The sequence below is a fragment of the Physella acuta genome, unplaced genomic scaffold, assembly GCF_028476545.2.
Source record: "Physella acuta isolate Inbredline_101_S28 unplaced genomic scaffold, ASM2847654v3 ptg000575l, whole genome shotgun sequence".
Taxonomy (NCBI): Eukaryota; Metazoa; Mollusca; class Gastropoda; family Physidae; genus Physella; species Physella acuta.
The window spans coordinates 18,729-45,120 of record NW_026732094.1 but is presented as its reverse complement, the minus strand read 5'-3'; the positions used below and the strand labels follow the sequence as shown (position 1 = coordinate 45,120).

Genomic DNA, 26,392 nt, shown 5'->3' with positions numbered 1-26,392 from the left:
TTTTCCCACACTTAATTAATTGAAAAGAACGTTTTGGTATAAATTAAAAAAAAAAAGCTTTCATTGTGTTCTGATGGTACTTGGAGTTCGATAGTTTTAAATGATACGTATTGCCAATGATTACCAGCCCTCACATTCCCCACCCTCCCGAACTAAGCAAAAATCATTTCTTTGTTTTTTCAATTTCAATTAAAGAAAGAAAAATGGGTTTGAACTGTGAGCCGCTGGGAATAATCAAAAAGTGTCACTGAAATTGTCACATGGGAATTATCTTAATGAGCCACGGAGAGACCCTCGGGTCCTCACTGTCCCAAATTCTTTTTTGTCATTTTAATTTTTTTTAACTGATGTACATTTTTTTTTAATAATTTAAAAAAAAAAAATTCTTTTACAAACTTAAATTTTTTTGTTTAATATTTTATAATATTACATTGCTGGAACTACTTAGATAAGTGACCAATCATGGGACAAGAACATAATAATTATGTATATTGTTTCTTTAAAAAAAAAAATTCAAATTTTTATTTTTTAAATGGGGTAGTATGTAGTGTTTTAAAATGTTTCTATATCCTTTCTATGTGTTATTCTATTTTTTTTTAAAAGCATAAGTGATTTAAGCTTTTACATTTATTTCAAAAGAGACAGAAAACTGGTCCAGTAAGAAATGTAACTAATTAACAAGGCTTATCCGTATGAATCAGCTATATGCACATTTTAAAAAAAAATTGTTAAGGGAAAAAAAAATCAGTTGTATGTAAACTTTGTTTTACATAGTTCGTTGACCCAAGCACACCACGACACACACACGGACACGACTTGACACTCAATGTCTAGACGGACACAGCTTGAGACATGATGTCAAGTCGGACACAACTTAAGACACGATGTCAAGACGGACACAGCAAGACACATGATGTCAAGGCGGACACAGCAAGACACATGATGTCAAGGCGGACACAGCAAGACACATGATGTCAAGGCGGACACAGCAAGAGACGGGATGTCAAGAAGACAGTTGTAGAACAACTGCTCACCCACATAAATCACGTGTCCGCTACAGTTTTGACCGGTAGAACAAGACCAGGTGGTTATCACGTGATTATCTAGGATCAGACGGCGTTGATTAATTTCACGAGGGCTGATGCTGCCATGTTGGGCGTTGGTGGGGGGGGGGGGGGGGGGAGGAGGAGGAGGGAGAGTTGGGGGACTTAAGCGGGAGAGGTAGCGTCGTTGACAAAAAGTTATTGAGGAGAGGGGTGGTATAGAATTTATAAAGGTTAAAAATATATTAAAAAAACGAATGGCAAGGGGGGGGGGGGGGTGATGGGCGGGTGGTGAATAGCATATAACATATCCGGAGCTTATCTGACGTAAACAATAATTAGTTTAATTAAAACTAATTTGTTAATCTAAACAACACTGAATCATATCAATTATCTATTTAGTCAAGAAATGTTGAAACGAAAATGTAATTAAAACGGTAGTATAATTTAGCGATGGCCTTTTTTTAATTAGTCTTGAAATCAAAACATTTCAGTGTGGCTATTCCAACAATTAATTTACCATGATATGCTTCCTCCAACGTTTTATTTTTCTAATGCAAAAAAAGTCATCTCCGTGAACTTTTGACCTCAATTTACCAACATCCGCCTCCCACACCCCGTTGCCGCTTCCACCGCTATCATTTAAAACAAAAAAATATCGTAACGCAAAGCTTGACCGTAATCTAAACAGCTTTCAATTAAACAAAATTTCCCTGTTTTCCCAACAAACAGACCACAGTCTTGCCTTGTTTTCGCACGTGCTACCGTCTGAATAAAAAAACCGAATCGTCTAGGGCCGAAACAAAACTGACAATTTAGGCCTAATTGTTTCTTTTTTTTTCTTTTTTTTAGGGGTAGGGGTAGGTTAAGGTATTAAGAGGTGGAGCCAGCTCACTAGATGCAACTGTGTGGGTGAAACTATTCAGCGAGCTAATTAAGATTTTATTCTTTGTTTACTGTTGGAGAATGCATAAAAATAAGAAAGGAAATTGATAAATATTGAAACCGGAAATGACGCGTTTATTTATATAGTACATGAAAGGGTAGATAACACAAATGTAAATTTTCCGAGACGTTTTTAAAATACATGTTTTAATGAGCTGCTTTTTGCGTTGACAAGCTAAATAATTTTGAATTTTTCAAATTAGACCATATTTTAAATGAATTTGTTAAGTGTTAAATCTAACTAGATGCAGTTTAAATTGTTTTTATAATTGGATTTTATTTAGAATAGGAAAACAATATTTTTCTTTTGTTAAGGTTTGCAGAATTAGGTAAGCCGACTATTAGGATTGCTACATTGTCAACAGCAAATTCGTCAAGCGTAACTGCCTTTTGTTTGTATGTTTTCAATTATTTTTTTCTTAAGGTCTGAGGCAGAAGAAAAAAAAAAAGTAACTGCCTTTTGTTTATACAATACTACGCTACCAATAAAACCAACAAAATCAAATGTTGAAAAATAAAAACAACCTCAACAACGAACAACAAATAGAAAAAAAAAGGCCAACAAAACTCAACAAAGCTCTATGAAATGGGAACTCCACGTACAGAAACTCGAGAAATCAAAGAAAATGGAAATGATTAGACGAAAAAAAAAACCCTTTTAAAATTAAATATTGATGCTCTAGACATTGTCTGAAGCAGCCATTAAAAGTGTTCTTTTGTATGAGCTCCGTTGACAGTAAACAAATTGTATATGACCTCCCAAGCGTTCATAGAAAATGCTCTGTTTGAGAGAAGGTCATGGTTGAGTGAATTCGCGGAAAACCGTGTGTTGTGTTCGCTAAACACTTCAGCACAATTGTGTTTGAAGGTTGTGAAAGATCTCATTCGTAGTTGTTTTTCTTGTGTGTGTGTGTGATTTGTATTACTTTATTGATGTGGTTGTTCATTAATTCATCTCATCTAAAAAAAAATCGTGAAAATTTAGCCTGGGTAGGTTTTTTTTTATTTTCCTTCTCAACCAAAGGAAGAAAAAAAAAAAAAAAAACACAACAGGTCACGCTTCATTGGTTACAAGATGGTACATAACGGCGGCGTCTTTAGAAATAAAGACACGGGTCATTGAACTCACGAGGGCTGTTTGTTGGGAGCTGTTTGATAACACCAATCGATACCCGCGGTGAGCAGGTGAAGTAGAGTTCCCTTCTCACAAGGCTATGCTAGAGAAACGGCTTAAAAATGATTTTAAGTCACCAGGAAAATGAGGCAACCGAGACTCCTCCAACAGTTATTAACACATTGCGATAAATATTGCGATAAAAAATTATAATAACCTTGTACCGCTGGAGCATACAGATGTATGTACCCCTTTTCATTTACAAACGTGAAAATAAAATAACCCCCTCCACCTCCAAAAAAAAAAAAAAAAAAGATTTTTTGCATTCTTTTACGTTGGAACTTTTGAATTGTATCAAGAGAATATGAATGAAATATGGAATGTATTTCGAAAAAGGATTGTGATTAGAATATTTTAACGCATGGGTGAAAACAACTCACGTCAACAACTTCTTGAAACGGCAATTCTAAATTTTCATTTCATATTTTAATTATCTCGTACGCACAGTTATGCCCCAACGGAAGGGGCGTAACTCTGAGAGAAGGGACACAACTTTGAAAGACAACTTTGAAGTTTATCACCGTGCAAAACAACGTTAACGATCAATCCCGTGTTCACCGATGCTAGGAAACACCGGAAACAGCAAGCGAGGTCACGTGCTTGCTAGTTAAAGAAACCGATGACAGTTATATCCATAACGTATTTCATGTTTAAAAAAAAAAAATAGCCTTCAAAAAGAGCTCTTCGTTTCCGACAATTAGCAGTCACCAATTCATATTTTGGGTTCTTTTCCTTAACATCAAAGGGGAAGCTACTCCCGCGTTCTATCCGCTGGTCTTCATACTTACCTCTCCTGAAGCGGTTTTTCTCCCCCGGTTTACTATCTTCAGGGAGATCACTCATTCATTTCCTCTACGGTGGATGGCAGCTGTTTAAAGAAAATCATTTCGTTCCACCAGAGGTCCAGCATTTCGTTCTTTGTGTTTTCGGCAACCGGTTCGGGTGTCCGAAGTCCGAGGGTTTAGATATGGACGAAATAGGAATGTGACGAAAAGATTTGACATCGGGAGACCGAGTGAGGTACAGAAGTCACAGGGTGGGGTGTATAGGGTGGGGGGTAACAAGGTGAGGGACATAGGGTGCAGGGGGGATACAGGGTGGGGTACACAGGTTGGGGTACACAAGATGGGGGGGGGGGGAGGGCAATGGGTGGGGGACACAGGGTGATGCTCATAGGGTGGGGGATACAGGGTGGGGGTACACAGGTTGGGGTACCCAAGGTGGGGGGGGGCAATGGGTGGGGGACACAGGGTGAGGCTCATAGGGTGGGGGATACAGGGTGGGGTACACAGGTTGGTGTACACAAGGTGGGGTGGGGGGCAATGGGTGGGGGACACAGGGTGAGGCTCATAGGGTGGGGGATACAGGGTGGGGTACACAGGTTGGGGTACACAAGGTGGGGGGAGGGCAATGGGTGGGGAACACAGGGTGAGGCTCATAGGGTGGGGGATACAGGGTGGGGTACACAGGTTGGGGTACACAAGGTGGGGGGAGGGCAATGGGTGGGGAACACAGGGTGAGGCTCATAGGGTGGGGGATACAGGGTGGGGTACACAGGTTGGGGTACACAAGGTGGGGGGGGGGCAATGGGTGGGGGACACAGGGTGAGACTCATAGGGTGGGGGGGATACAGGGTGGGGTACATAGGTTGGGTACATAAGATGGGGGTGGGGGCACAGGGTAAGGGACATGGGGTGGGGGGATACAGGGTTGGGTACACAAGGTTGGGGAAGGGTGCGGGTACCACGACAGACTGGACTTTGGCGAATTACTGCTCCAGCTGAATGCTGTCTGACCACAGCATCAGCTTAACATACAGTCTATAACAGCTTCAGCTTTACACACAGTCTATCACAGCTCCGGTTAGATTTATTACAGCTTTTTTTGGTTCGACTTCGTTGTAGATTCAATTGTTGACTACCACAATACAGCTTCAGATGTAGAATACCTCACTATACACCTCAACCTGACCACATCATTGGATTAACAAACGTATTGCAACCACAACACAACCACTACCCCAAACCAGGGTATATAGAGCACCCATTTTTTTCTATGAATACCACACGATTGAAAAAATTAACAATACATTTACTGGCACTTTAATAATTTATAAATACATTCAGTACTTTTCCGATTAACCATTTTGAACTGCCAAAGTCGTTTTAAAACAAGACAGATTGGAAATTCACAGAAAAGAAAAACGAATACTTTTAAATAAAGAAACACGAACTAAACTAGTACAGTCTAGATAGCTAAGATACTTCAGTTAAATAAATTAAGAGAAAAAAATTTCAGTGGAGTTTCCAACGACCTACCTGTACTAACTTATTTTTTTATTTTTGTGTGTTCTTTAAAAAAAAATATTTTTCATTCGTTTAGTTTGAATAAGACAAAATAGATGGAGAGTCACAACTGTTTCTAGACTTTTTTTTTTCTGTTTTGCATTAGCCGCTTAATAAATCTTGAAGTTAACGGTTGGGTGCGTTTTTTTTGTTTTTTTGCTAGGAATTTTTTGTTTTTGCTAAAAAAAAAACATACACTTTTAGCGGGTAATGAGAATATAGATTAGTTGGTAAACTTTAAACGTGTATTAGATTTATTTTCTAAACGGATTCACACAACAACAATACTTTAACCAAAACTAACACCGAACGCTTAACCAACGATTTAGTCGAAGTACAAAAAGCTAAGTTTTATCCAAAGTATTGAGCAGTCGAATCATATATTGTTGATCTAAAAGCTAAAGTACAATAGCATCATGCTTTGGCAATCCTAACCCAGTCTTTTATTTAATATCGCGACAGCCCATACACAATGACCATCGCTGACCACAAACATCTCTCTCATCCACTAAACCGACCTTCTGTTGGTCATTGAACCCCATTCGGCAAGACCGCCCCTGACCACAGGGGCGGTCTCACAACTAGAAAGAGCCCTGACTACAGAGGCCCCATAAGATTAGACCAACTCTAACTGAAGACGCCCCTTACAACTAGACCGCCCCTGACAACCGCCACCCCCCCCCCCCCCACCCAATGTCCCATCAACTAGGTCAACCCTTACAACTAGTAAGACCGCCCCGGACCACCGACGCCTTATCCAACAAGACCCCCCCACCACAGACGCCCCATCCAAAAAGACCCCCGTACCACCGACGTCCCATCCAACAAGACCCCCCTACCACCGACGCCCCATCCAACAAGACCCCCCCCCCACCACAGACGCCCCATCCAAAAAGACCCCCGTACCACCACAGACGCCCCATCCAAAAAGACCCCCGTACCACCGACGTCCCATCCAACAAGACCCCCCCCCCCACAGACTCCCCATCCAAAAAGACCCCCGTACCACCGACGTCCCATCCAACAAGACCCCCCTACCACCGACGCCCCATCCAACAAGACCCCCCCCCCACCACAGACGCCCCATCCAAAAAGACCCCCGTACCACCACAGACGTCCCATCCAAAAAGACCCCCGTACCACCGACGTCCCATCCAACAAGACCCCCCCCCCCCACAGACTCCCCATCCAAAAAGACCCCACTACCACCGACGCCTCATCCAACAAGAACCCCCTCCCTACCACCGACGCCTCATCCAACAAGACCCCCCCCTCCCTACCACAGACGCCCCATCCAAAAAGACCCCCCCACCACAGACTCCCCATCCAAAAAGACCCCACTACCACCGACGCCCCATCCAACAAGACCCCCTCCCTACCACCGACGCCTCATCCAACAAGACCCCCCCCCCCCACCACAGACTCCCCATCCAAAAAGACCCCACTACCACCGACGCCCCATCCAACAAGACCCCCCCCCCCTCCTTACCACCGACGCCCCATCCAACAAGACCCCCACCACCACCACCGACGCCTCATCCAACAAGACCCCCACCACCACCACCGACGCCCCATCCAACAAGACCCTCCATCACCAACATTTCCGTCTGCAGCTGGTCTAAGACAAGTGTAATCCACTTGTAGAAAATACCTGACGTGCTGTTATGGATGCTGGCTATAAATCAAAACTTCGGGGGCAGTCGGTACTCTATTTATAACTTGCTTGACCTAATTTACTTCCCTCGCCAAGCGAGTTGCGCTAATTAAATAAAAATAATCCCCAAAAAGAAGAGATACGAACGACAAAATTGTTTTTTAAAATGAATTCTTATTTTTATAGTTACCATGTTATTAGAATAACAGATGTCGTCCCTCTTTGATTTAAATAAAAAAATATTAAGCTCATTTATTAATACGAATCTGGATGCCCAGTCTGTATGTGTATACTTAAATAAATTTAAATTAAAACAGGAATAGTTGATTTTTGAGATTATTAACTAAAAATACCAAAAAACTAAAAATACAGACTTAAAGACGTATGACAGTTATAATTTAACTGTCGATGACACCCTTGTAAAACTGTCCATGATGCTTCCAATAATCTGACTATAACACTCTTATAACACAGCTTATGGCATCCTCATGAAACTGTCAACGACACCCTAAATACAGTGCTTATGACACCATAATGACACTGCTTATGACACCCTAAATGAAACTGCATATGACACCGTTAATGACACCCCTGTGACACCTAAATGACACTGCCAATGACACCATAAATACAGTAACTATGACATCCTAAATGACACTGCCAGTGACACCCTATATACAGTGACTATGACATCATAATGACACTGCCTATGACACCCTAAATGACACTGCCTATGACACCCTAAATGACACAGCATATAACACCGTTAATGACTGCCTATGACATCCTAAATGACACTGCCTATGACACCCTAAATGACACAGCATATAACACCGTTAATGACTGCCTATGACACCCTAAATGACACTGCCTATGACACCGTTAATGACACCCCCTTGCGACATGTGGCTGGTCTTACAAGCCGCCTTTCAAAACTCGGCTCATAAAACTTCCTTTAGACACGGGGACGTCACCGTTGGCCTTAGGACAATAACAGGGTTAATCCCCCTTAAACAAGGACATTAACTCCTACGTTAGACTTCGCGTTGTTTATTGTTGGTGTTTTTACCAGTAACATCTTGAAAACTGGTTTACATTTCTTCAGACTACCAACCACCATGATGTTGTTTTAAGGTGCGTAGACAAGTTAACACTGAGTGTACTTTAATAATATTTTCAACGTGTAAGAAAATATGTGTAATGTAAGAAAGTATATCAAAATTGTATTTTAAAGTTTAATAATTATGTTGTTAAATGGGTAGGAAAGTATGTATAAAGTGAGTGTCTGAAAAATGATGCGTCATATAGTTTTTAAAAAATACTTGGAAGAAAGTTGTTCCTTTAAAAGATGCAGGCCTTTTTAATGTAAGAAAGTTGTTCCTTTAAAAGATGTTGGCCTTTTTAATGTAAGAAAGTTGTTCCTTTAAAAGATGTAGGCCAATTAGATGTAAGAAAGAAAATCATTGCATTTTAAAAAAAATTATCACGCTTGATAAGACCGATCCTTTATGAATTATCTACTGTTTATGTCTGTTTATCTTTAGGTATTAAATACCAACCTGGAAAACATTGTTACGTAACTGAGGTTTTAAATAACTATTATTGCTGGTTTGGTTGTTTAAGAGATTTAATCAAGATAGGCGTATTATTAGACGCGCGTGGGTATGGGCGATAGTAACACGCCTAGCGCGTCATTGACTGGAGTAGGAGTCAGCATGCTGGAGTCAGGAGTCAGTAAACTCAACACCGTACTCACCCGTGCACGTGGGACTGCATATGACGGACTGCTGCTGCTCACCCTCGCACGGCAGGCCGCCGTTATAGGGGACGGGGTCAGAGCAGGAGCGGACACGCTTCTGTCGGCCTTTACCGCAGGTGGTGGAACACTCAGACCAGTCAGACCAGGAGGACCAGGCACCGTTCACTGTGGGGAGAAGGAGAAGTGGTGACGGTCAATGTAAGATGATGGCGTGGTGGTCAAGATGTGATAGACACTATGTGATGGTCAAGATGTGATGGACACTATGTGATGGTCAAAATATGTTAGCATGATGGTCAAGATGTGATAGACACTATGTGATGGTCAAAATATGTTAGCATGATGGTCAAGATGTGATAGACACTATGTGATGGTCAAAATATGTTAGCATGATGGTCAAGATGTGATAGACACTATGTGATGGTCAAAATATGTTAGCATGATGGTCAAGATGTGATAGACACTATGTGATGGTCAAAATATGTTAGCATGATGGTCAAGATGTGATAGACACTATGTGATGGTCAAAATATGTTAGCATGATGGTCAAGATGTGATAGACACTATGTGATGGTCAAAATATGTTAGCATGATGGTCAAGATGTGATAGACACTATGTGATGGTCAAAATATGTTAGCATGATGGTCAAGATGTGATAGACACTATGTGATGGTCAAAATATGTTAGCATGATGGTCAAGATGTGATAGACACTATGTGATGGTCAAAATATGTTAGCATGATGGTCAAGATGTGATAGACACTATGTGATGGTCAAAATATGATAGCATGATGGTCAAGATGTGATAGACACTATGTGATGGTCAAAATATGTTAGCATGATGGTCAAGATGTGATAGACACTATGTGATGGTCAAAATATGTTAGCATGATGGTCAAGATGTGATAGACACTATGTGATGGTCAAAATATGTTAGCATGATGGTCAAGATGTGATAGACACTATGTGATGGTCAAAATATGATAGCATGATGGTCAAGATGTGATTGACACTTTGTGATGGTCAAGATATAATGGTATTAGTGATGATAAAGTTGTAATATATTTTGTGATGTTCAAGGTATAATAAGACTTAATGATGGTAATGCTTTGGGGGATAATCATGTCTCAATGATAAATGATCAAACATTCCACAAGTGGACTATATAGGCGAGTATATCGCTTAACAACAGTACACCACACTGCTATTATGTTCTGTCAGTTCTATTTGTACTTAGAAAAAATACTTTACTCCTCTAGACAAAAGCAATGACTCTTAATAAATCAAATTGAAGACCGTGCAAAATTTAAATATTACAAAAAAATATTTAATAACATGTGGATAGAAGTTTTCCCTTAAGTTAAAAAAAAATATATTGTGTGTGTGTGTGTGTGTGTGTGTCTATTGAGCAAGGCCGCCAACAAAGACCGGATATCCTATAGGACAGGCGAGACTACCCCCGGCAGATTGCTTGGGAAGGGAAACAACTCCGATGTAAGAAATTAATTAGGAGCTGTCACAGCTGTTCTGAGAAAACAACAAACAGGGGAAGATAATTCTCCTCGCTCTTCCGGTGACATCTTAAAACACGAACCGATGAAATGGGAATAATAGAAATTTGTAGTATGTGTGGATCAATTTAAAAAGTTGTTTCACTTTTTTTTTCTTCATCTTCCATAAGGAAAGTTATAAGGGATTGTTCTGGATATAATTTAAGTTGCTGGTCGAAAAAGTTTGGAAAATCAACTAAGAATATTGAAGCATATATTCAATAGTATTAAAAAATTGTTAAAATCAAAATATTTGATTCATGCTGAAGTATATATTGCAAAAATCTGATCTTCCATAGGAAAGTTTTAAGGGATTGTTCTCATAGGAAAGTTTTAAGGGATTGTTCTGGACATAATTTAAGTTGCTGGTCGAAAAAAAGTTGGAAAATCAACTAAGAATATCCAAGTGTATCTTCAATAGCGTAAAAAAATTGTTAATATCAAAATATTTGATTCATGTTGAAGTATATATAGCAAAAAACTGACTGTCAATCTATAAATAGAATATTAAATTTTTTTCCACGTTAATTTTCAAGTGGAGTAAAAAAAAATTTTTTTATAATACTAGACCCAAGTATGTAACAACCCACTGTAATTTTTGTAACCCCCCTTAGATGAAAGATAAACAAGAATCATTCAACACCAAGTGCCCACCTCCGCTTGACACGACCCGGTGTAAGACCCGGGAAGAATCGAGACGGTTGCGCAGAGATGCCTTCTGCGCAGCGGCAACAATGGCCGCATGGATTAACGGGCGGTTGGAACCTATAATTAAGCGCTCCTTTGACTTTGCGACTCCTGGAAGCCACGAATAAAGAAAGCCATTGAACACGGCAGAGCAATTTTTTGACAGGAAATACCTTAAGAACGCTCTTGTGTTGAAAAAATTTCAGACCAGGTGACGATTGCAAATTTTTTTAAAATGCATAGGCCTACGCATATATATATATATATATATATATATATATATATATATATATATATATATATATATATATATATATAATATATATATATATATATATATATATATATATTGTAGGTATGTGAGGAGTTTATTGTAATCTTTGCGTTATTATTTTTAATTGACCAATTATTCCGCTTTATGAGCTGTAGCGAAATAATAAATTATTGCTTATCGTAGAATTCAACAAATCGCGGGTAACAGGAAAATCCCCCATGGATTAGCGGCCGTCAGGAGCTTATAAAAAACAACTGGTGTTTGAATAGGTGCGGACGGTAATGAGAGAGGCCAATGTAATTGTTCTCTGCCGTCTTTAAATGGTTGTGTATTGTGGGGGGGGGGGGGGGGGGAAAACACTGGATCTACGCAAAGAAACGAGTTGTGATTTACCACGAGAGATGTTGCAATCGGTTATGACAATGTCAGTGTCGTAATGGATTATGGTGTGGTTGAATGTACTTATTATTTCAAATGTGGGAAAAATAGGTAATAGGTTTTTTTTCCTAGACTGAGCGGGGGGGGGGGGGGGGGGGGGGGGGGGGATGGAATTTTAAAAATTGTAACGTCTTGGCGCCATAATAAACGTTAAAGAGTAATTAAAAATTGTATTCGGCTTATTATTTCTTTAGTATAATTATTTTTTCTTTTACACCAGAAAATGGGCCAAGCATTAAAATGTTGGTGGTCTCGGCTTATGCGCTGATGGTGTGGTCAGTACCTTATGTAGTGATTGTGTGGTCATCACCTTAACCAAACCACCTTATAAAATGTAGTATCTGAATATAAAATCGGTGCTGGTGTAATAATCAGTGGCAGTACCTGGTATACACGGGGTGAATGTACTAAGAGAAAACCACTTTTCTTATAACAGTTGAGAGGGAAAACTACTTTGTTGTATCATATATTAGAGAAAGCCACCTTCTAATATCAATGAAGAGAAATTCACATTCTAGGGTCAAAGAAGAGAAAGTCACAATTTTATGTCAATAAAGATAAAGCCACCTTTTATGTCAATGAAGAGAAAGCCACCTTCTAGGGTCAAAGAAGAGAAAGTCACAATTTTATGTCAATAAAGATAAAGCCACCTTCTAGTGTCAAAGAAGATAAAGCCACCTTCTAATGTCACTTAAGAGAAAGACACCTTCTAATGTCAATCAAGATAAAATCAAGTGTGTGATCTTATAAAACTTTACTCACCAAAGACAGTGAGCGTGGCTGGATTACTCAGCCTGCGCGTGGCGATGTTCTCAGCCCCGCACGTGTAGTTGCCGGAGTCGCTCTTCCTGGCTTGGTTGATGATGAGGTGACCCTCGCTGGTGATGATGTAGTTCACGTCCACTGCAGTGATGATGTCCGTTGCCATCTTTCATCCAGAATACCTGGGGTGGCAGAAGATATGATAGGTGTGAGGGTGTTTGGTGAGGGTGTTTGGTGAGGGGTGTTTGGTGAGGGGTGGTTGGTGAGGGGCGGTCTGGTAAGGGGTGTTTGGTGAGGGGTGAGGTAGTGAGGGGTGGTTGGTGAGGGGTGGTTGGTGAGGGTATTTGGTGAGGGGTGGTTGGTGAGGGGTGGTTGGTGAGGGGTGGTTGGTGAGGGGTGAGGGGTGGTTGGTGAGGGGTGTTTGGTGAGGGGTGAGGTGGTGAGGGGTGGTTGGTGAGGGGTGGTTGGTGAGGGGTGGTTGGTGAGGGGCGTCTGGTAAGGGGGTGTTTGGTGAGGGGTGAGGTGGTGAGGGGTGGTTGGTGAGGGGTGGTTGGTGAGGGTATTTGGTGAGGGTATTTGGTGAGGGGTGGTTGGTGAGGGGTGGTTGGTGAGGGTATTTGGTGAGGGGTGGTTGGTGAGGGGTGGTTGGTGAGGGTATTTGGTGAGGGGTGGTTGGTGAGGGGGTGGTTGGTGAGGGGTGAGGGGTGGTTGGTGAGGGGTGTTTGGTGAGGGGTGAGGTGGTGAGGGGGTGGTTGGTGAGGGGTGGTTGGTGAGGGGGTGGTTGGTGAGGGGTGGTTGGTGAGGGGTGGTTGGTGAGGGGCGTCTGGTAAGGGGTGTTTGGTGAGGGGTGAGGTGGTGAGGGGTGGTTGGGTGAGGGGTGGTTGGTGAGGGTATTTGGTGAGGGGTGTTTGGTGAGGGTGTTTGGTGAGGGGTGGTTGGTGAGGGGGTGAGGGGTGGTTGGTGAGGGGTGTTTGGTGAGGGGTGGTTGGTGAGGGGTGTTTGGTGAGGGTGTTTGGTGAGGGGTGGTTGGTGAGGGGTGTTTGGTGAGGGGTGTTTGGTGAGGGGTGTTTGGTGAGGGGTGTTTGGTGAGGGGTGGTTGGTGAGGGGTGGTTGGTGAGGGGTGTTTGGTGAGGGGTGTTTGGTGAGGGGTGGTTGGTGAGGGGCGTCTGGTGAGGGGCGTCTGGTGAGGGGTGTTTGGTGAGGGGTGTTTGGTGAGGGGTGTTTGGTGAGGTATATCTGGCTAGGGGCGTTTGATGAGGGTCATTTGGCGAGAGCGTATTTGCGTTTAGTGAGAGACCTTTGACGAGGGGCGTTAGGTACAGAATGAATAAGCAAGGTAGAAGGCGCTTGGTTTAGATTTCTAGCATCCGCGAGAGGGATGCTTGGGTGGTGCTGTAAATGAATGAAAATATTGTTAGACCACTCATTATTCGGGCGGTGATGGACTCGCCGGCAGTGAAACCGATTAAGGTTAAAGATAACGGTTTGTGTTGGACAACAGTAGAATATTCAGGTAGGTACCTTGGCTAGTTTCACCTGGGGGATTTGAGGGCGGGGAGGGGGCTGGGGGGGGGGGGGTAGTGCTGGGAGAAGAATGTAAATAAGGATATACACATTGGTGGAGAAGTGCTATGATTATAATTGGCAGATTTTAAAAATTAGGAACAAGAGCGATGAGTGATTTGTCCTGATTGGGCAGGTTCGTTTCCGGTTTTCTTATTTTTGTTTTGTTTTGCCGAGTCTGATTACAATTTTTATCAGTAAAAACCTATGAAAGGATAGAAAAGAAGAGATTACAGCAACTTAACTATACGATTTGATAGAATCATTTACAGAAAGTAAAAAACAGACAGCTGACAACTAAGAGAGTTTGACTGCTTATATGATACCAAGCTCTCTCGCGCAGGATTTGATCTACAGTCCTGAAGTAACGAAACCTAGTTGAACATTTCGAACTTATTTATAAACAAAGTCTTTTAGAAACTCGACTTAAACCACTGACACAGTAAGCACAGAACCAGATATTACTGTGAGTTAGATAGGGGGTGATGTGAGATCACCGTGAGCGGTAGATTGAGGGCTGGGGTGGGGTCGACCTACTCGTCAACACCAGAACGCGTCAGGAATTTGCAATGTTTACGTTTTTTTTTCAAACCGGGTGTTGGGTTGTATAGAGAAAACAAACTATCAGTCTGACCTCATTCTATCATTCTTCACATTCAAACACACCCTAAAAAAAAAAAACGAAATTTTAAAAAAATAAAAAATTTCAAGTTGGCGTCGACAAATATTTCACATTTCCTTTACCACGAGGGTAGAGAGTAAAGGTGATTCTTATAGTAATAGATTATGTTGCTGTCAAACTTTGATGGGGGAAAAAGTTGGTAAAGATGAAACAAGACAGACGGCGTAGCATCATAAATTTGTAATTCGAGTTTTATTGGTTACATTTTTTTAATTTAAAAAAGTGAACTTTCAGATTCTTTGTCTAGAACACGCTTTGCCTAGAAATTCTAACTTGAAAACCCCACACACATATACATACATCCGGCACCAATACATATTAAACCTCGTCCTCATCACCCCCCCCCCCCCTGCAGATACATCCCACCAGCCCTCATCCCAGCATTGGTATAATAAATATAAAGAGACAGACAGACAAACACACACACACACACACACACACACACACCGACTCGCATTCGCATACCAACTGATTACTCATACACACACACACACAAACCTAATCACACTCGCACACCAACCGATACGCACTAGCACAAAAATAAACTCACACTCGCACGTAAGCTGACACACACTCGTACACAAATTAACACACTCCCACACAGACTCCCCACTCACAGACATAAGGGCCCAAACTACCACACACACTGTCTCACACTCACACACGCACAAAAACTGTCTCACACTCACACACAATCCAACTCACACTCGCACACAAACTGTCTCACACTCACACACAATTCAACTCACACTAACACAGAAACCGACATACTCCCATACACACACCCACACTCCCCCACACACCGACCCACACGCGCAACCAGCTGATTTCGTGGCTCCACACCGCTTGCCCTACGAGCCAGCAAATACATGACCCCCCCCCCTCCCCCCTTCATGTACCCATATTACACCACAGAGCGACTTCCTGTCCCCTAGGTACAGACTAACCCCGTCGCTCCCCCCCCCCCCGACCCACGCAAACACAAGGGATGAAAAAAATAAAAATAAAACAAGGTATCATAGGTACAGTGTTTATATAGGGAGCTGGCGTCACTGACTCGCATACATTTACTGACTCCGTGACGCACACCGCATCAAACCACGGGTGTTGGTCCAACGCTGAACTTTATGCTGCTTTAAATGAACGCTGCCAGTTTTAGGGGGCGAGGCACCGGGTTCGAAACCCGGCGACGATTAATGCTGTAAAACACTAATTGCATTCCGTAAGTTTTGATGTATCTTCTTGTGATTACGCCGATCCTTGAAATGTGAGTTTCTTTACATCTAGACGCGGATTCAGGTTCGGTAATTCTCCTTTACTTAAGTTACTTACGTGCTAAGTGTAAGATTTAGGGTTAGACTGATTCATAGTGTATTATTAGAGATTCTGTAGTGTATTATTAGAGATAGATTTGTCGTATCGGCATTAGACATAAGAAGTGGCTTTTTTTTAATATTTGTTACGTTTTTTTTCCCACTTAAGAAGTGTTAAAGCACGGAATTTTCAGCATATACAATAAATGTGACGTATATTTCCTCAGAAATAATACAACATACATGCATATTCTCTGACATATACAGTATATTCCTTCACACTAAAAAATTATATTACTATAACCTATCCCGCCCCCTGACAATTAGTACTTAACTGTTATACTCCTACCCCCACCCCTCAGTTTACCACCCGGGGTAAGACTTTGCTTAACGTACGTGTTAACATCCCTCTCTTAAGCACCGACCCTGTTCTGCGTGGATGCTTAAAAACCTTGCACAGCCAATTTAAACCCCATTATAATAAACAGCTTTCCGCCTTGAGCTCTATAGCAAGGATACGCTAAAGTAGACTCAAATACTGTACCAAAGGCAAGAAAAAGGGGGAAACGTTTAACTCAGATACGAAGGGGTGGGTAGGTAGAAGGAGAGTCTTTAGATATATTTACCTTCTATCTTCTATCCCCCCCCCCCCCCCTTTATTCATCCCTTATTTTGTGGTTTCATGATGTAAATCCCATTACAGAAAATGATCCGCTTTTGTTAATTTTTTTTGGAGAATTAGAAATAACATTGTCAGAAAAGTGCTTGTTTTCTAAACTGTACCAAAAGTGTGCGGGCTTCGAACGGTAAACAAACAGACTTCCGTATATCCCGTGAAACTCACGCGGACGACCGAGAAAGCCGACCCGTGCATCGCACACGTCTGCTGAGGCGGGCGATGACAAGTTTGAACACCGTGTTTATTTGTTCACTTCCGCCCTGATGGCTTTGCAATGCCTGCTGGGAACTGTGATCGATTTTTATAAGTCTGCTAAGTCTTGCAGAATAGTCTATATATGCTAGAGTGGTAGTATACAGTTTGTATCTGATAGATTTGCAGCATACAATATATATCTGCTAAACTGGTAGTATAAAGAGTATATCTGTTAGACGTATAGTGTGCAGCATATGGTGTATATCTGCCAGGCTTACAGCATATAATTTATATCTACTAGACTCGCAGCATATAGATCTAATTTGTATCTGCTAGTTTATATCTGCAGCATATAGATCTAGTTTATACCTTCTAGGCTTGTAGCATATAGACGCAGCATATAGTTTATATCTGCTATACTCGCAGCGTACATTTTTATCTGCTAAATTGATAGCATACAGGTATACCTGCTATAGTAGTAGCAGGCAATTTATATCTGTTTTACAGGGAGTATACAGTTTATATCAGCTAGACTGGTAGCATACAGTTTACATACATGTGCTAGACAAGGTAAATAGCTAACTGTATGTGTATGCGTTGACGGCATGTGTAGACAGAATAAAATAAAAAGCGACGAGAGAAAACGATTCTGGAAAGTTTACACCTAAAAACAATAACTCCAGTGTTGTTATTGGAATGGTAACCCCGTGGGATCGTTATGTGATTTGTTATCAAAGGACAACAAATCGATGGCTATAAATACAGCAGGGCTGTTCATTACATTACTCGCAATAATTTAAGTCAGTTCGATATACAGGAGATCAATACTTTGTTTTTTGTTAATGTAAGGACACCTAGCCCTAACCTGACACCACTAAGACATTTAGTCCTAACCTTACACCACTAAGACATCTAGCCCTAACCTTACACCACTCCTAACTTAACTACATCCGGCTATCGTCTATTCACCTCTTGTTTATTATCCAGTTAGGGGTCGGGACAATTTATCTTTTGTTTGAAATGAATGACAAGATTAACCAACTCGAGTTTTTTTTTTTAAAGATGCATGGCTTACTATAGCTCTGTCGAAGTCTATCTTTAAAGAAGTTGCCTAACTCGCAGATAGAAAAATCTAAGATTAAGGTGCCATATTATTTTTTTTTGTAAAGGAAGAAACTCACTTCCGGTTTGTAAATATTTTTTTTCTTCAAAAAATAGGAAAGTTATAATTGAACAACCTATATTTTAAAAAAATATAGTTTTACACTAAACTAGGTAAAAAAAATGGATGGTTTTTTTTAAAGTGGCGAGGAAGGAAAGCAGAATTCCCAATGAGCTGTAGAAAGTTGGGCAGGGGGGGAGTGGGGGTTGGGAATTGAGACACACTTCTTGTGTCAATTATTCTTTACACGGGGTTTTTCGCTCACACTGTATGTTCTAGGTGTTGGCTTTAATGTAATTTACGTCACGCCGCGGTGATAGTCGCCCTTGTGAGAGGGGAAATACGAAGCTAATTTTAAAGCGTTGGGGATTTCTTGATGTTCTGTGTTCGGGGAAGGAGGTCAGCATTTCTACAAGACTGGTCAATTTTAGGGCTAAGAGAGTCAGCTTTTCTACAAGACTGGTCGATTTCAGGGCAAAGGAAGTCAGCATTTCTATAAGACTGGTCAATTTTAGGGCAAAGGAAGTCATCATTTCTATAAGACTGGTCAATTTTTAGGGCAAAGAGAGTCAGCATTTCTACAGGACTGGTCAATATTAGGGCGAAGGAAGTCAGCATTTCTACAAGCCTGGTCAATTTTAGGCCAAAGAGAGTCAGCATTTCTACAAGACTGGTCAATATTAGGGCGAAGGAAGTCAGCATTTCTACAAGACTGGTCAATTTTAGGGCAAAGGAAGTCAGCATTTCTACAATAATATACTGTTTTGTGTTTTAGGGCGAAGAAAGTCAGCATTCTTACAGGAATAGCCTATAATTAAAAAAAATAAGCATTCTACTAGCATTTTATAAACAAACTATGAATGTCACCTACAGAACTATTGTGCATGTCAAATCAACACGGGATTCCTTAAAATATGATCAAGAACGTATTGTGTTTTGAACTGTATTCAAGAAGATTGAGATTGAGTTGTGGGTTCTTTTGATCCTGTTGTTGAAAAAACAACATTCGAGCTGTCGTTCAAGACAGCATACAAAAAACCTAGTAGCACATACGTGTGTGAAAAAAACCATAATCTCACGTTGGCTTGAACAGTTGTCTTGTCAAATCTTGTCTGACCACGTTCTTAAACTGTCGCCTACCACAAGCATAAACAAAAGCTGCTGGCGTTGAATATGGTACACGATAGAACACGGGGAAAAAACCCTAAATATTTCCCAGAGTTCACTGGCACGGCAAAACGAACTAGAGGCAGGCGGCAACGAAGACACGCGACAATATCAGACGGCAGCGTAAGACAAGCCCAGGCGGCACCATACGGCAATATCAGGCGGCAACAAGACAACTCGACTTCACGCTCGGGTTAACACCGGTTCTAGATCTCCGTCAACAGTCAAGTCCATACCCCCTCTCCTTCATCACCCCCCCCCATACTGATGGCATCTTGTAACCCAAGCCCCTTGAAGTCACTGCTAGCCAACCTATAGCATCTGGTTGTGACAGATGCCGTTTCTCATGACTAATAATCTCCATGAAAATCCAGTTGAGACACGAACACATATAGTCCATCTAACCCAATCTCTACACATGGTTGCATAACTTGTCCAAATAAAAAACTGCAAGATGAAATTCAAGACTTTGTGATAAAAAAATATATAGACATGGCCGACATTTTTAGGAGGGGTGGGGCGGGGGGTTAGGAAAATAAAAAAAAATCAAAGAAATACATTAACCGTGAATTTCGCATTATTTTTTTTAATTACTTGCGCGGGGAGGAATGACATCTTATAAAACCTGGCGAATATCGAGATTTTTTTTTTTTTTTTTGCATTTGAAGACGTCTTTGTCTAGACCTCCCTGTCTAGTCTGCGTCTATGTGTCTAGACGTCTGCATATCTAGCTGTCTTTGTGTGTCATAACTTCGTGTCTCTCTGGACAACGACGCACGTGCATCAGTTAGCCGTTACGGGACCGTGTCAACGGTTATGTCATAGATCGTTGGGGTAGAAAATCTCCGGGATGACTCGGCATTCACGCAAGTGAAAGATATAATGAACACAAGGGGCGAGCAACTCTAAAATATAAGGTGAAGACATGGAAGCGGCCTGCTCGTAAAGTTGTCACCGCTGGTTTTTGCATCGTAAACCACAAACATCCCCGACTTGAGAGAACATCGTCCTGGTTTTAAGACGAGCAGGAGCAGCTGAATTTTAAATAATCCTTCCTGGCCATAAACTAAAGGCTGGTGAAAATCTGGCCAGTATTTTCTTCAAAAAAAAAAAAAAAAAAAAAACTAGTGAGAGAATGAATACGATGTGTAAACTGAAGAGGCGTAAGTGTTTTGAAATATAGTACTGATGATAGATCAGTCTTGCTTTTTTTTTTAGTATACGCTTGTCTTAAAATTTCATTCAAACCGTTATGACCAATGTGACGGTATTTTTACACCAAATTCTAAGACAAGGAACAAGAACTAGCCAAGTAAAGATTTTTAAAAAAGAAAATATTTGAATATCTGAAATTTGGTTTTTAAACCAAGAGCTTCTGTTTTCATCTTTAGGGAATGTTGGGTTAAATAAAAGGAGAGAAAAATAATGTTTAAATAAAGAAAACAAAAATTTAAAAAGAAATTGACTGAATAACGTCCCGATACCCATGAGCTTTAAAACTCACACCTAGGCTGTCCAGGCTTTTATCACTTCCAGCCCCACCGTCTCACGCCTCTGGTCGAACCCAGGGGCGAAGACGTGGGCGAGAACAAAAGACTCCCCCCTGACGGGTTGCGTCCCCTTGACGTGAGCCCCACTAAAATGTGCATCTGCTGGGGTCGCGTCGGCCCAAACTTCTTTAGACCCGAGGTGTTATATGGGTTCCTCGATTGTCTGACTGGTCGTCTGACGCCGGCGTCAGCTTGCAGTTCATGGCCACAAACATCCGCCGTAGATCAGCGCTGTCGGATTTATGGCCCGGCTCTTTACAGAGCTGAGTTATCCTTGACTTCAGACTCGGGATGTGGGTTTGGCTCTCGGAGAGGTTCGGGTGGTGTTGTGTGTGTTTACAGTAGTGGGAATATGGTGTTTTATGTTGTGTGGGGTGATGGGAGACGTGTTTTGTTGGAATATGGGAGGTGTGGTTTAATGTGTTGGTGGAATATGGGAGGTGTGGTTAAATGTGTTGGTGGAATATGGGAGGCGTGGTTTAATGTGTTGGTGGAATATGGGAGGCGTGGTTTAATGTGTTGGTTGAATATGGGAGGTGTGGTTTAATATATTGTTGGAATATGGGAGGTATGGTTTAATGTGTTGGTCTAATATGGAAGACGTGGTTTAATGTTTTGTTGGAATATGGCATGCGTGGTTTAATGTGTTGGTGGAACATGGGAGGTGTGGTTTAATGTGTTGGTGGAATATGGGAGGTGTGGTTAAATGTGTTGGTGGAATATGGGAGGCGTGGTTTAATGTGTTGGTTGAATATGGGAGGTGTGGTTTAATATATTGTTGGAATATGGGAGGTATGGTTTAATGTGTTGGTCTAATATGGAAGACGTGGTTTAATGTTTTGTTGGAATATGGCATGCGTGGTTTAATGTGTTGGTGGAACATGGGAGGTGTGGTTTTATGTGTTGGTGGAATATGGGAGGTGTGGTTAAATGTGTTGGTGGAATATGGGAGGCGTGGTTTAATGTGTTGGTTGAATATGGGAGGTGTGGTTTAATATATTGTTGGAATATGGGAGGTGTGGTTAAATGTGTTGGTGGAATATGGGAGGCGTGGTTTAATGTGTTGGTGGAATATGGGAGGTGTGGTTTAATGTGTTGGTGGAATATGGGAGGTGTGGTTAAATGTGTTGGTGGAATATGGGAGGCGTGGTTTAATGTGTTGGTGGAATATGGGAGGCGTGGTTTAATGTGTTGGTTGAATATGGGAGGTGTGGTTTAATATATTGTTGGAATATGGGAGGTATGGTTTAATGTGTTGGTCTAATATGGAAGACGTGGTTTAATGTGTTGGTGGAATATGGCATGCGTGGTTTAATGTGTTGGTGGAACATGGGAGGCGTGGTTTTATGTGTTGGTGGAATATGGGGGGGGGGGGGGGGGGGGTTAATGTGTTGTTGAAAAAATAGGCGTTATATGTGTTGATGAAATGTTGTTGAATGGTGTTGTATGATGTAATGTTAAAAAAATCGGAGGCGTTGTTGTGTTGTGGGAATATAAGAGGCGTCGTTTAATGTAGTGTTGGAATATGGGAAGTGTTGGTCAATGTATTGGATAAATATGGAAAGAGCTCCTTAAAATGTCAGCTGTCATAGTGGGCGTTGTCAGTGTAGACAATCAGTGAGGATATATGTTGAATTGTATACAAACTTAATTCATCAGACTGTACAATCTGACTAGAATTAATGGCATTATTCCAACAGGGTCTTTGGTATGAATAGATGGTAGATTTAAACAGCATTGCGATACAATTATAGAATTATTAAGTAAGTACTGCCGAAACGTGATAAATTTTTGGGGTATATTTGGAAATCGTCTTTATTTTATTCATTCGAACTTGGGTTTAAACTTTCGTGTTTTGAACACTTTATTTTGAACTCAAACATTGTATCTTGAACTCTCAAGAAAATGTGATTTTGACGTCAATAAATAAAGAGAGATCACAACTTAAGGCGAGGTACATCAAGTACGGTCGGGTGTTTTACGTTTGGTGCTTTTAACAGCAGGACCCGCTGGTGCTGTGAATTTTGCACGTGAAATCCGATTGAACTCGAAAGCTTCTCTAAATCGTCCTCAGTTGAGAGTTCAAATACCACAGAACATTGAACTCGTGAAATGGTGTGATTTTCAATCGTAGTTCAAAGATTCTTTTTAAAAAAAAATTTCATAGATTTCTTTTTTAATTTTCGAAACTGTGTGGTTAGGTCTAGCTTAGGTCTGTAACTTGGGTTATCAAAAACATAATATGGTATCAAGCATTGACGACAGAAGGGCTCGGAGCCAAAGTGGTGGCTAAACAGTGATCCTAGTATTTTACAAGTTTTACGGTAATAAAAGTATGGCGCCTCAATACAGAGATTGTAATGAAAGTAGTTAAAATATAGTAGACAGAAACACTGATATTCTAGAAACATTATACAATATAGTTGTTAATAGTAAGTTCTATTCAAATATATTATTTCACGCGATCCTATTTCACAGATGTAAATTTAATTATATGGGAGCATTCCGGAGAGTTTAAATAAAAGTATAATCATTAATATCTAGAAGGTAAATTAAGATGGATAGTACTTCACCTTACAGCGATGGATAATGAGCTAGATCTCTAGCAGATATGTGCCTAGTAGTAATGTGGGGGTAGGTGTATTTCCGCAATGTGGGGTAGCTACACACACAACAATGTGGGGGAGATACACACACACAACCATATGGGGTAGGTGTATACCCGCAATGTAGGGTAGTTATACACACAACCAAGTGGGGTAGTTACACACCCAACAATGTGGGGTACTCACACACACAATGTGGGGCTATTTACACCCCCAACTATCAGCTGGTGCACTTGATGCTGCACACGCCTCTATAAACCACGAACCGTGTCATCGAGTTCGACCTACCCCCCCCCCCCCCCCCCCACACACTATCGGCTCCGGATCGCTCAGCCTATTTCAGATCCCAGCAGGAACACAATATGACTTCACCCCCTCGGTTATCGCGCCAGAGTTGGGGGATTACGTCTGTCTGGGGCTGACGGTAATTGAATAAATCTACACCCCCGGGCTGCAGATGAGGGGTGGGGTTTTTAAAAAAAAATTTAGGACAGGCGTGATAAGTAACTGTAGTGTTGGGATTACACCTGTCTACAGTTGGGGGAGGGGGGAGTCAGGTGATCGTGACGTCACAGTAGAGATGGTGTCAGGGTTGAATTGATGTAAGCTGTGCTGCTAAAAGTGTTGTTGTTGTGGAGGAGGTGTGGTAGGGAGCGGTGGAGGAAGTGTGATATTAGTTTCTCTAGGTAATCCGTTTACATTAATCCTGAGATTAGGAGTCTAAAACAGGCCGGCTATTTAAAAGTATAAGCCATAACACGATGATATTTTATTTAAGTTTATGGGTGGCACGAGGAAAATATATAGACTCTATGCCGATTAGTGAAGGGGTAAAAATCAGCTTTGGTTAACTATAAAATAGGTTATGTAAAATAATACTAATTTAAAATTTATAGTTTTTTTTTTTTGGTTGCAGCATATATTCTAATTGAAAGTTATGTGATTGTTTGGTGTGTGGATATTTGTGTTTGTGTGTGTGTGTGTTTGTGTGTGTGTGTGTGTGTGTGTGTGTGTGTGTGTGTGTGTGTGTGCGTACGTGTTTGTCACGACGCTCGTGTTTACGATCGTGCGCAGGAAGCGCGACTTGAGTGACGGTGTGTGCGTGTCAAACTGTCGACCCCAGGGTCAAGGCTGTGATCCCTCCCTACCCCCCCCCCCCCTACGGGCCGAGTCAACTGCAGTGTGAGTTTATGGCGCGGCACACAAGGTGCGACGAAACAGGCGGGGGGAAAATGACCTTCAAGGTAGAAGGTCAAAGGGGAATCGAGTGCAAAGTTTCCAGTCATGAGGGGGACCACCGCAGGCCACTGTGCTGTACGGACAGGCGCAAAATACCGGCTCGGTGTTTACCATGTTCGGCTGCTTTTGCCGGCAAAATATTTGACCGGTTCGGCTGACCGGAATGTTATTCTAGGAACTAAAGGGAGACCGGAGCGAGGGGACCGTGCACGGAAACCAGCCGGCATACAAGAGGAGGGGGGCGGCGCGGGACGAAACGGGCGCGGTATTTGTTTTAGGGGTCCGCCATGAGAAAGTTGCCAGGTTAGGGGGGAAAATATTTCAAGGGAAAATGTCAACGGGAAATATTTCAAGGGAAAATGTCACGGAAAAATATTGTTGCTTTAGAGAAAGATACTTTTGTCGGAAAAAAGAAACGGCTTGATTTTTTTTGTTTCGTTGATAAGTTAATTTGTACGGTGCATGATTTAGGAGTCAGCAAAATGTTTTGACTAGGACAACGTTTTCGAAAACATCGGCGACTCACCAACTCACGTGAAATATGTTAGTTAAGGCACAATAAGCAATCAGGTGGGACGGGTAGAGGGAGTCTCACAAAGCCCGCTGTGTGTAGTTTGCTTGATTTCCTGTGAAGTCCCCCAACGGAAAACATCTAACCTCAAATTTAGCAAAGATCTGGCCAAACGTTAACTCTTTTTCCAAAAATTATCAGAAAAGTTAATCGACATATTCTGATTGCTTTTAAAAGTGAAAAATAAATTTATTGCAGTCAGAAGGCCCATGTTGGGTTCTTTTTACTTTTGCAATCTAAATATTATCAAAAATATCAAAGTAAATATAAGTTCGGTGAATTATTTACATGACATTCAAAGTGCATTAGTGCATTTACACCACCACTCAAGTGCATTTACGTCACTATTAAAGTGCATTTACACCACCATTCAAGTACATTTACACCACCTTAAACGTCATAGCTCAAACCATGCATCTAAGTACAGACACAATGTGAAACTGATTAGTGCATTGCGTCCGCCCCCCCCCCCCAATTCCCCATTAAACCCGAAGCCTATCCCCTCCATATGATACCAATATGGCGACGACTGTCCAAGATCCCCACTTCCTTACCGCGGCCTGCCAAACTGTCAAAACACTCATAGGTTAGACCAACAGGGACAATGGGTGCGGCGGCGGTGGTGGGGGGAGCGTCCATTCTGGCACACAAAGGAAGCGCCAGGGACTCTATCGGGGGGAGAGAGGTGAAAGGTGTCTACACTTACTTTAGGCAGGGGTTTCCCCTCGGGCGGCAGGCACCCCAGCTCGGCGGCCTGGCCTTCTTGGACTCGGGCGGCCACTGGCGTTCTCTCGAACCGTTTTCTTAGATCTGTGGAGGAGAGGGGTGTTTAGTACAGGATATGTGGGGGAGAGGGGTGTTTATTACAAAGTGTGGAGGAGAGGGGTGTTTAGTACAAGGTGTGTGGGGGAGGGGTGTTTAATACAAGATATGTGGGGGAGAGGGGTGTTTAGTACATGGTGTGTGGGGGAGAGGGGTGTTTAATACAAGATATGTGGGGGAGAGGGGTGTTTAGTACATGGTGTGTGGGGGA

At 41.8% G+C, this 26,392-nt stretch overlaps 1 protein-coding gene across 3 annotated transcripts in view; it reads right to left on the bottom strand.

Moving 5' to 3' along the window:
- Nucleotides 1-26,150, bottom strand: part of LOC131946919 (netrin receptor UNC5C) — a 60,943-nt gene extending 34,793 nt beyond the window's left edge. For all 3 annotated transcript variants that reach the window (XM_059307941.1, XM_059307942.1, XM_059307943.1), the window contains exons 1-3: nucleotides 26,066-26,150; nucleotides 12,633-12,814; nucleotides 8,918-9,085 (exon numbers count right to left, since the gene is read on the bottom strand). In XM_059307941.1, coding sequence (XP_059163924.1) covers nucleotides 8,918-9,085; nucleotides 12,633-12,798 — 334 coding nt within the window. In that variant the 5' untranslated portion in view covers nucleotides 12,799-12,814; nucleotides 26,066-26,150. The remainder of the gene's footprint in view (nucleotides 1-8,917; nucleotides 9,086-12,632; nucleotides 12,815-26,065) is intronic.
- Nucleotides 26,151-26,392: the final 242 nt, after the last annotated feature.